The following is an 11,812-nucleotide window of genomic DNA, read 5'->3' as shown; positions in this document are numbered from 1 at the left end:
CTAATTTTTAGACTCATCAAAAGTGTTTGCATCAGAGAGCAAGTACATGATGTGTAGCATTCACGAGCAAAATTTATATTTGTCATCATCTTCATAGGATGGACATGACTAAGTTTGAAGATGCTAACACGTCTCTAACATATCCATAATTTTATATGTTTCATTCCTATTATCTTTTAATCATAATGTTTAAAAAATATATTCTAATTAAGTGTCAAGCGACAATTCTTATTTTTAGTTGTTTTTTGAATTCCAGATAATACCAAAGGTGTACGAAGAAAATAAAAGAACATTTGGAGGTAAATTGAAGCCAGCAGAGAACCCGCTGGCAAAGCTAGGCCATGGTAGTCCCACAACGCCTAGGTGCATTGCCTAGGCACCCTGGACCATGGACACCTACGTACACTAGGTATCCCCGACGTCCTCCTTATAGACCTTTTTTTTGCGTTATCATTTCACGTTTCGAGGCGATCTTTGTTTACAACCGTGACCCGGTACTACCAAAGGACGAGCTTCGGAGGCAATGCGGTCGCGTTGGGTGACACAACAGACCAGGACGGTCCTTAACCCGTCGCGGTCATCCCGAACTGACATCTACAGGGTGCGTCGCCTCCATTCCCGTATCCACGGCCTCCTGCCCTCGTCGCCGGGCGGTGCATGATCCGTCAGCACCCTGGGTAGCTGGGAGAGGGTGAGAGATTGAAATGGGAAATGGGTGAAGTGGCGATGAAGGTAGTGGACTAAGCCTTACAACGTTGAGTTTGTTCGGAAGGCCGTGGTTGATGTGGCATGCTCCAATGCTTTAAGATATGTGCTTGTTATCTGACGATCAATAAGTTATTTGCTCGAGATTGTCAAAAATCAAATGTCAGTTCCATAAACTTTAGAGAGAATATGACGGTTTTGGTTGTGTGGAACTTGATACTCACATCAACCTAGCCCCGGAAGAATTGTAAAACAAATCTTAAAATTTCTCATGCCCGTTTCTCCGCGCTCTCCCGTCGGTTCCTGTCTCTCCCTCCATTTTCCGCTTCGTTCCTAGGGTTTCCCCCCCCTCCTCCTCCCAATTCTGCGCCCCCGCTCGCGCGATCCCCACCGCGATGGTCTCCAGCGCCCGTAGTTCCGGCGGCATGGCTCACTCGGCTTCCAACAGCGCCGGAAGCGCAGGTTCCCCCTCCGGCGGCATCGGGCCCGGCAATGGGGTTGCGGCGGCGGCCGCCACGACCTCGGCGTCAGCGTCCACGCCGGCCAGCGGGAGCACCGTTGCCCGCCGCCTCAATGATCTCGAAATTCAGGGAGATGACGCGCCATCGTCGCAGCCCGCCGCTAGGTTCGTGAAATCTGCTGTCGTGTTGCTGCTTAAGCTGAGTTGCTCACCACCTTCTTTGCCCGGGGACTGTGTACCGCAACCTTAGCACTGGGTCGGTATAGAGTAATTTTGCGATCTGAGATGCGGATTTTGGTCTCGTGAGCTGTACTATGTAGAGCTGCATTTCGCTGTCCACTAGATTCAGTCGATGCATACTTCCTGCAGCATGTCTTGGTTTGAATTGGTGCGCATTGGCTACTGAAGAGGGTGTTAGGAAGATGCGACGGTGAACTACTGGACTTCATCGGATTGTTATGATTGCTTTGCATTCCATTGTTAAAAAACAGGCGATTGCTAACTGTTGTTTGAGTCACAGCATGCTCTGAAGTCCATTGCCTTAGAGCTTTTATGGATGAGTTCATATTTTGCTTGGGACTTCCATGCTTCAAGCTATTGGATGTATCTTAGTGTTAGATGTGTTTCCTGTCAAGGAGTAGATAAGTAGTGTGATAACAAGCTGTGCTGCTTATCCTTTATACGGGTACACTTGCTGACCATCGAAATGTTGCGAGGTAGCGATATCGTCTATGTGTAATTGCATAGAGTGCTCCTTAGGACAAAAGTGGAACGTCACTCAGACTATCAGAGTTGGTGGCAGGTTTTGTGCTTTGGATTTGTCTATAATCTAAGCTGTTCCCTGTTGGCTTCCTTAAATTAGACGTCTTCTCTATTTTCTTTCTTGAGATTGGACTTTTTCACTTATTCTTAATTGATTAAAAATTAGCAGAATTAAAAGATTTTACAGCGGTTCTGCTTTGTCATTGCAATACATTATTTTGTACGTAATTTTAGTATTTTACTTATTTTATCTTAAAATCTACAAGTAGCTGTGCACTTTTGACAGATAGCTGTATGGTATTTGCAATGCAGCAAGAAGAAAAAGAAAGGAACACGCGTAGTAGGTCCCGATAAAGGTAACCGTGGATTGCGCCAATTCAGTATGAAAGGTGAGTTGAATACTCTTCTTTCCTCTAGTACCTCTGCGATAGTCATCTTCTCATCATCATGTAAGCATACTGATTCATAGGGCGCATGCAGAATACATATGACATACTGTTCACTCCATTTTCTGATGTAAAAGCATAATTGATATTTTCTCTGTTTGGTTCATTGTTAATTTGTTATTAAGGAAACCAGTTTATTGGGTCATATCTGACCAAATATAGTGTTAAAAGTTCTCATGAAGTGTTTCATTTGGTCCTTTTCAGTCTGTGAGAAAGTTGAAGGCAAAGGGAGAACAACCTACAATGAGGTGTTTGTTTTTTGTTTCTTTCTATGCAGCAACTTATCTTGTTTTAGCATAATTGATGTGTGGATATATATAATATACAAATGTACATCCACACTTTTAAAAAGGTAACCACAGATATCTGAACCACTATTATGTGATTATGGATCCTCGTCATGCTATAGGCTTGTGTTAGTTTGTTCACCAAAGTCTATAGACATCAATTGTCACTCATCTTATTATTCTAACCAATTCCTTTTCCGGTTATGGGTTACATGATGATACGGTTCGGAGGCACCCTTAGCTTGTGTATCACACAGACGTACACAGTAAAAGGATACAACAGAGTCTGCTGAACTACCAATGCTGGAAGAAGCATTGCTAGATGTTTAATCTCTGAGTTAACATTTCTGTTTGTCTAGTAAAAGAAAAAAAGTGAATCTGTTCTGACTCAAATTTATTGTGTCAACATGATTAAAGCTTTGTACACATGAACCTTACTGGTTTTGCTCATTTGAGTTGAGCATACTATGTTGACTTGTCACAAAATGTGGAAAATCCGCGTTATGCCGATCTGTTCCTTTTACTTTGTATAAGACAAAAGCTATTTAAAAGGACATTCCTCTGTTCATCTTTGATTGATGGGATTGAATCTATCCATTTTGTTCATATTGTTTTGCTAACATATAAAGTTCAGTCCAACATGCCTTGCAACATTTTCCCCCTGTTTGTTCATAAAGTGAAGCGTCTGTAACAAATCGGTTTTGTCTTAGTTAGTAAGAGGCAGAGCTCCTGCCGGTTTCTCGAGAAAGGAAAGAAACTGAAGAACCAATTGTGTTATGTGCACCTCAATAATTTAGTAAAGCAAAAATCAAGCCTACAGTGTGTTAGAATCCTGAACATCAGGCTCAGGAGAAGAGGCAGCCTGTCGTACTTGTATTCCTCTGTTACTCTTTGGATTCTGTCAAGATTGGAGAGACTACAGCCCTGTTTCCTTGATGTGTATTCACAATGTGTGTTAACTGCAAACTTCAATTACCATTTTTAGAAGAAAATACTCTTTGCTAATGTAGTATGATTCTACCACTGCCATGTTTTCCTGTTTGCATTGCAGTTTAGCTATTGCTTATACGATGTAAGGCCTGTCTTTTTCAGGTGGCAGACGAACTTGTAGCTGAGTTTGCAGATCCAAATAGTAATATTGGGTCACCAGATCCTGATAATCCCAACACAGTTAAGAAATATGGCTACTCCTTCTGGTCAGTTATTTGTTATGTGCAATGTACTGATTGTATGTAAAATTCAGCAACAATATGATGAGAAAAATATACGAAGAAGGGTTTACGATGCACTAAACGTCCTGATGGCTATGGATATTATATCTAAAGATAAAAAGGAAATTCAGTGGAAGGGCTTACCCCGAACAAGTTTGAGTGATATTGATAAATTGAAGGTAAGTTTGTCCCTAATCATGTACCTAACAACTGTTCTACCTATCTTCTGGTTGTTTCCTTCATAAGTTCCCTAATCACGTAACTGTTCTACCTTTTGGTTGTTTCCTTCATAAGTTCATGTGCATTTTACAGACTGAGGTCATTGGGCTGAAAGGTAGAATTGACAAGAAAAGTGCATATCTGCAGGAATTACAAGACCAAGTAAGGACATATGGCATTTTTACGTGAACTGATAATTTGAATTATTCTGTAATCCCCAGTCTTTAAAGTTATGACAAGGAAATTGGTTTCATACATCTTCTAGATCACTTGTTATTTTTGTAGACATATTGATGTTCTGTGATGGTGAATGTTTCAGTTTTTTCACCCTATATAGTGAAATATTCATCCATATCAATAGGGAATCCCTTCGTGTACACTTCTGTGCCACAGCATCGGTGCAGAATTAGGAGAACAGCTAATCTTCAATTCAGCCTTTATGGTGCATGCTTAATTGATCGATGCAATGTTCAACTGCTGTATGTGTGCTAGATTTATTGTAGGGCTGAATGCTTCACTTAGCAAGCATGTATCTGTTTTAAAGTTATCATAGTGCTATACTGGCTTATTTTAAAGTTGTGGTATGCCAGAAGTTTGTTATTTCTTGTCTGATATCAGAAGATTGGAGTATATTGTACGGAAAGGTATCATTAATATCTATGTGTTAACCATGTATTTTTCTTCTACTTTTCTGTATTTAAGTATGTGGGCCTCCAAAATTTGGTAGAGCGAAATGAGCAGCTATATGGTTCGGGAGATGCTCCATCTGGCGGAGTGGCCCTGCCATTCATATTGGTTCAGGTAAGCAAAATTGTATCCTGTAATTGATATGTGGGCTTAAAATGAAGTTAATCATGTCATTATACTCAAATGCTAAAGCTGATGATCTAGCTAACTTGTGTTGCTATTGTACATTTTAAGTCACTTTGGAGCTTATTGTGCTTAGCAGAATTTTGATTTTCTGTGAACTCGAACAAGAAACTCTCTGCTTCCCTTTTGGAGCTGTGGGCATGCTTTGTTCATTCACATTGCTACCTCAAGTTGTGCGCACTTGACTTTCGTGGCATCTGTTTGGTTCTCTACCACAATGGTGGCATGTTACACTTTCGTACCTCTAGGCAGTTGACATATGTTTTTTTTTCTGGCCATAGTCTGCCTAAACTGCGGTATACAATTTCTTTACCACACAAGATGTGGCTTACCACATTTTACTAAATTAGATTTGGCAAAGTGAGGTTGTCAACCAAATTCATCCATGCAAGTTATAACCCTTTCTAGTCCTAGTTTTTTCTCCACCACGAACATTCAAAGGAGCATCCCTTTTTTCGAGGTTTGGACTTGGATTATCATAATTGAGGAACCTGCAGCAAAGGAGGTGAATTCTGAGTAGGGTTAAGTGTTAACCAGTCAATACCATTTGATTCATGGATTATCAATGGGTTGTGGGTGCTATAGTAAATTCTTGCAATGGAATTTTTGCTGTTCTTTTGCATGGACTGCATAGGTATTAATAATGCAAGGTGGAGCAAAGTTCTAACCTTGAGAACAAACAAATAGAAAGAAAACGAAATCCACTCAGATTTTATATTAAGTTCCTAGCTTCCGGTCGAGGCCTGTAACTTTCACCCAGCCAGTTTTTAGGGCTTTTATTACACGACCATCTGGACAACAGCTCCACGTTCTGTTCTCATAATCCTGATTCTATATTTGGGTGTGGCCAAAATGGACCTGTGGCCAACAGAACTACATATTCATAATTGTAGGAGCAGTATTGCATTGTAAGTGTACATTCTTAGATGGCTATGAATTGATTCTTTTTTGTTGAGTTATTAATTTAAGCATGTGAACCATCGTGTCAACCCTTGTGGTTCTGCATTTGTCTTTTCTTGCACCGATTATATGTCCCACAAAATGCTTTCCCAACTCCAGTATGTATATGCTACCAGCATTTATTTTCATGGCGGTGAGTGACAAGGACCTCTTTTTGTTGTGCAAACAGACACGTCCTCATGCAACTGTCGAAGTGGAGATATCAGAAGATATGCAGTTGGTGCATTTTGATTTCAATAGGTAAAAGACTAACTCTACAATGTGTTCCTTGACATGATGAATCTTGCTAAGTGATCTAATCATCTAACAATTTAGTAATAAGTGACATTTCTTATAATTTTCTGCCCTAAATTTTCTTAGATTTAACATGTCCACTTTCCCAGTTAAATGGGGTGTCTGTTGCTAAGCACAAATCTGATCTTATTTTGCATTCTTTCTGTACGTAGATTTCATAAGTTTCTTGACATACCTTTTCTGCTGGACACGCATCTCTAATTATTTCTGTATAATAGCTTGGATAAAAACTCTAAATAAGGGTCCCTCTTTTTTGTAAAGGGAAGTGTAACTTTTCAGTTGTATGATCATCCATTCTAAATAATGATCCATTAGTTGGAAATCAATGTCTGTTGATTCCCTTGACCACTTGAGGAACCTGTGGTGTCCAATCTGGTCGCAAACGAAACACTCAGCAGTACCACTGGTCTCTTTGATTCGCAAGATTCTAAAAACGCAGGAATAGGAAAAACACGGATTGCATTGTCATGCCTATTTAGATCTTACAGCATTTTTGTCTTGTTTAATTGGATCACAGTTAAAACAAATAATTTTTTTCAAAAGGTTTGAGTGGATGCATAGTTATTATGAAATGTAATGTACAGTAATCTTTAAGAAAAATTCCTATAGGATTTAATCCTACTAATCAGACAAGTGACATAGAAAAATTCGTTAGGATTCTTATGAAAATCCTTGAATAGGCCTTAGCTTGTTATTTCTTTTTTCTGAGATGGTAGCTTGCTAGTATTTCTTAAGCAAGTGTTTTATGTACTCGACATGGTGAGCCCACAGCATCAATGAATTATGCAGAATCATTTGAGATCATGTCTTGTGAACTCATAACTGCACAAGAAAACCCTTCGGCAACCATGTCTGACATGTATGTTTCTGAAAATGCAGCACTCCGTTTGAGTTGCACGATGATTCCTTTGTATTGAAAGCAATGGGGTTCTCTGGTAAAGAAGAAACTGATGGTACAGTGGCTCTGGTTGCAAATGCGGTTGAATGCTCAAGTGCATCAAATGTTTACGGGCATCGATCACCACAACCTGCAAGGCCAAATGGAATTAGGCCACGAACCTCACCTCCTATTCCAGGGATACTGAAAGGGCGTGTCAAGCATGAACACTAGGCACTAAAATGGGTTGTTAATGTTTTGAGAGCTACTTGGATTTATACTCCCTTGGCTTCTGTAACTTAAGATGTAAAAAGGCTTGTAAATTATGTCCATGGGGAAATGTGATGTTCTAATTTAGCTTTGCAGCCGATGGTAGGCTGATCGGCATGTGAAGCTCCAGGCCTGATTTTAACTTTTAGCTCAATTCTTTTTGTTCCTTTTTTGATTTAGAGAAACGAACTTGGTTTGGTCCAATGTAACTGTAGCATTTTATCTTCTCAAAACTAGTCAGCATCTTAGTTAGGATGGACACTCGAGTAAATTGCATGTATATCATACTGTTATGTATCGGGGGAAGTTAAATATGTCACAAAGATACGAAAAGACTCCTCTTTGGCGTACTGGTGTGTTATATGTTTGTAGTTCCGTGACAGATACACGTATGTGGCCACACGCCCTCTCCCCGTGTGAGAAAATTTGACAGGATTGGATATTGTTTATCTTGTGCAGTATTGTTGACGATCGATTCAGAGTCGCTTTTACGATTGAGTGAAGGGTCATGAAGAACTATAGAGAGATGAGTGGTGCATGAAGAAATCTTGTCACACGGTGGTTTTAGTAGGTTGAGGCTCTTTGATGATAATAGCTCTATGTCATGCTTGTAGATATATTGATGAACGAGAGAATACAAAGTTGGAGCCCGAGCACCGGGTAGCTCGTTATCACGAGCTTAAGTTGGTCACAACTGCAGAAACATATACCCTGTTCTGATCTCTACATATTGCACCAACCGCTCCAAGCTGAAGCTGATTACCCTGCACAACACCATCAACATTGATCTTTGACAAACCATTCTGAAGGGCCTTCCATTGTGTAATACTGTTGCACATAGTTCTAGTTGCCGAGGCTTGTGGTTTAGCGAGAACCTGAAGATTCGATATGCATGACAAGACAAATTGATTAGTGGCTTGAGGGCTCTAATAATTGGTTCAATATGTATAACATCGGGGGCTGTGGGTGTAACAATGGTATTGATATCCTCATCATCCCCCCTTATGGAAATGAAGTCGTCCTCGACGAAAGCTCATCTTTCTCACCCAAATAAGACTTCAAGGAGGTAGATAAAGCCAGACGTCGTTTCCTCTGGGCACAAGACGAAGCAGCAACCGGAGGAAAGTGCAAGGTCGCATGGAGCGCGGTCACTACGCCGGAACCCCACGGAGGCCTCGGTATCCATGATCTGGACAAATTCGCGCGCGCCCTCCGTCTGCGCTGGCTCTGGCTCTCCTGGACCCATCCAGAGCGGCCATGGGTCGGCACGGGCACACCATGCAACCTGCAGGACTGAGCCCTGTTCGCTGCCAACACGGCGGTCACCATCGGGGACGGCAAGACGGCGTCTTTCTGGTCAAGTCCCTGGCTAGACGGCAGGCCACTCCGGCTGGACTACCCTACCCTGTTCGCCCGCTCCATCCACAAGAACAGGTCCGTCCGGGACGCGCTGCTCGACGGGCGGTGGATCCTTGATCTCCGCCACGGGGAAACCAGCAGCATCGCGCCATCTGTGCTCCAGCTTGCAAGGGCAATTCGGAGAGCTGGCATCATCATCAACAATGACCTCAGCGACACAATCCGCTGGACTGCTGGCACCTCCGGGCACTATTCCGCCCGCTCCGCCTACGCGGCACAATTCCAGGAGCCAATGGCACCCTTCCCCTCCAAGGACGTCTGGCGAATCTGCGCACCTAGGAAGCTCAAGATGTTCCTCTGGATGCTCCACCTGGACAGACTGTGGTGCAACGATCGCCTGCAGCGGCGTGGCTGGGAGAATAACTACTTCTGCCAACTCTGCTTGCGAAATTTGGAGTCCTCCTCCCACCTGTTCTGGGACTGCCCGATTGCCATCCAGGCTTGGACAATGGCGACGTCTTGGCGGGGCTGCCACTCTCTGGCACACGCTACCTGGAGCTCCGGAACGACGACGACGGAAAGAGTGAGACTGATCACGGATGCGGCAAGGCCAACAGACAGGAAGGGCACCAGATCCATTCTTGCGCTCATTGCCTGGCACATATGGCTTGAGCGTAACGCATGCACCTTCCGCGGTGAGACGCCGTGCTCTCGCTCCATCATCGAAGCGTGCCGCCGTGACATGGAACAATGGAGAATCGCAGGAGCAGCCTGCATAGAGCACCCCTTCGGGGATGTGCCGTGAGAGATATCCCCATTCCATCAGTGCCAGCATAGCCACTAGGCTGGCCAACTGTACCTTTTCTATCTCACCCCACTGATCACTTGATCAAACTTGTTCCCGCCCGCCCTCTGCTAATGAAATCAATGCCAGCTATGGCTGGATCTTTCAAAAAAAAGACTTCAAATCTACAATATTAAAAGTGGGACTAACCCTAAAATCTGCGGGCCGCTCAAGTTTATATGCATTATCATTTATTTTCTCTAACATCTTAAAAGGACCATCAACACGTGGCATTAGCTTTGACCGGCGCAAATCAGGGAACCTTTCCTTACGCAAATGTAACAAGATCTCCAGGTGCAAAGACACCACATTTTGTACCCTTATCTGCAGCAAGTTTATATTTAGCATTCATGCGCTCAATATTTTCTTTAGTTAACTCATGCATTTTTAAGATCAATTCAGCACGTTGTTTAGCATCAAAATTAACCTTCTCCGAAGATGGAAGAGGCAACAAATAAATGGGTGCATGAGGTAGGAAACCATAACAATCTCAAAAGGGCACATCTTAGTAGTAGAATGCAGCTAACGATTATAAGCAAATTCAATATGAGGCAAGCATTCTTCCCACATTTTAAGGTTATTCTTCAAAACAACTCTAAGCATAATAGACAATGTTCTATTGACTACTTCAGTTTGTCCATCAGTTTGGGGGTGACATTTAATACTAAAAAGCAGTTTAGTCCCCAACTTAGCTCATAAAACATTTTTAAAAGTGGCTAAAAACTTAGTATCACGATCTAAACAATAGTATTTGGCACACCATGCAAGCGAATAATTTCACGAAAGAACAAATCAGCAGCATTAGCATCATCATCGCTTTTATGACATGGTATAAAGTGTGCCATTTTCTAGAATCTATCCACGTCAAAAAATATGCTATCCCTCCTCTTCTTTGTTCAAGGTAAACCTAAAACAAAGTCCATAGATATATCCTCTCATCGAACACTAGGTACAGGCAAAGGCATATATAAACCATGAGGATTGAGTCGTGACTTACCTTTTTGACATGTAGTGCAGCGAGCAATAAAACGCTCAACATCCTGTCTCATCTTTGGCCAAAAGAAATGTGTAGCAAGTACGTCCTCCGTCTTCTTCACGCCAAAGTGTCCCATTAACCCTCCTCCATGCGCCTCCTGCAACAACAAAAGACAAACGGAGCTAGTTGGAATGCATAGCTTGTTAGAATGGAAGACAAATCCATCATTAATGACGAACTTGTTCCATGTTCTTCCTTCTTTACAATTCTGCACTACATCTCTAAAATCTGCATCATGCACATATTGATCTTTGATGGTCTCCAAACCAAATATTTTAAAGTCAAGTTGTGAAAGCATAGTATAACAACGAGACAGTGCATCGACAATAACATTTTCTTTACCCTTCTTGTTATTTATGACATAAGGGAAAGTCTCAATGAATTCAACCCATTTAGCATGTCTACGGTTCAGTTGACTTTTAATATGTTTCAAAGATTCATGATCAGAATGTATAACAAATTCTTTGGGCCATAAATAAGGTTGTCATGTTTCTAAAGTCCGAACAAGAGCATATAATTCCTTATCATAAGTAGAATAGTCAGACTAGGCCCACTCAATTTTTTAGAAAAGTATGCAACAGGTTTACTATCTTGTAATAACACACCTCCTAATCCAATTCCACTAGCATCACATTCAAACTCAAAAGTCATATTAAAATCAGGAAGTTGGAGTAAAGGAGCATGTGTCAACTTATCTTTCAATACCGTGAATGCTTCTTCCTGTGCGGCAACCCAAACAAAAGGCACATCCTTCTTGTAAGCTCATTGAGAGGCGCAACAATGATGTTGAAATCTCTCACAAAATGCCTATAGAAACCAGCGAGGCCCAGAAAACTCCTCACTTGTGTGGCCGTTTTGGGCTGCGGCCAACTCTCAATAGCTTCAATCTTGGCTTTATCAATTTCAATTCCCTGTGGAGTAACAACACGGCCAAGAAAAGATACTCGGTCGGTGCAAAAGGTGCACTTCCCAAGGTTACCAAATAAACGTGCATCACGTAGAGCCGTAAATGTTTCAAATGTTCCTCCAAAGATCTGCTATAGATCAATATATCATCGAAGTAAACTACCACAAATCATCCAATGAAAGCACGTAAAACTTCGTTCATTAATCTCATGAAAGTACTAGGTGCATTAGTTAACCCAAAAGGCATGACTAACCACTCACATAATCCAAACTTAGTTTTAAATGTTTTTTTCCATTCATCTCCCA

The 11,812-nt window shown here is 41.8% G+C and overlaps 1 protein-coding gene across 1 annotated transcript; it reads left to right on the top strand.

Moving 5' to 3' along the window:
- The first annotated feature begins 967 nt into the window (after positions 1–967).
- Positions 968–7,711, top strand: LOC123180929 (transcription factor-like protein DPB). Its single transcript, XM_044593117.1, has 9 exons — positions 968–1,330; positions 2,240–2,316; positions 2,578–2,621; positions 3,753–3,830; positions 3,904–4,050; positions 4,184–4,252; positions 4,793–4,891; positions 6,090–6,160; positions 7,094–7,711. Exons 1-9 carry the CDS (start codon positions 1,101–1,103, stop codon positions 7,323–7,325), a joined length of 1,047 nt encoding a protein of 348 aa, XP_044449052.1. The 5' UTR covers positions 968–1,100; the 3' UTR covers positions 7,326–7,711.
- The last annotated feature ends 4,101 nt before the right edge of the window (positions 7,712–11,812 follow it).

Source organism: Triticum aestivum, chromosome 1D (genome assembly GCF_018294505.1).
Source record: "Triticum aestivum cultivar Chinese Spring chromosome 1D, IWGSC CS RefSeq v2.1, whole genome shotgun sequence".
In the NCBI taxonomy this organism is placed as follows: domain Eukaryota; kingdom Viridiplantae; phylum Streptophyta; class Magnoliopsida; order Poales; family Poaceae; genus Triticum; species Triticum aestivum.
Note: the sequence above shows the minus strand (reverse complement) of the source record. Positions and strands in the feature narration are given on the sequence as shown.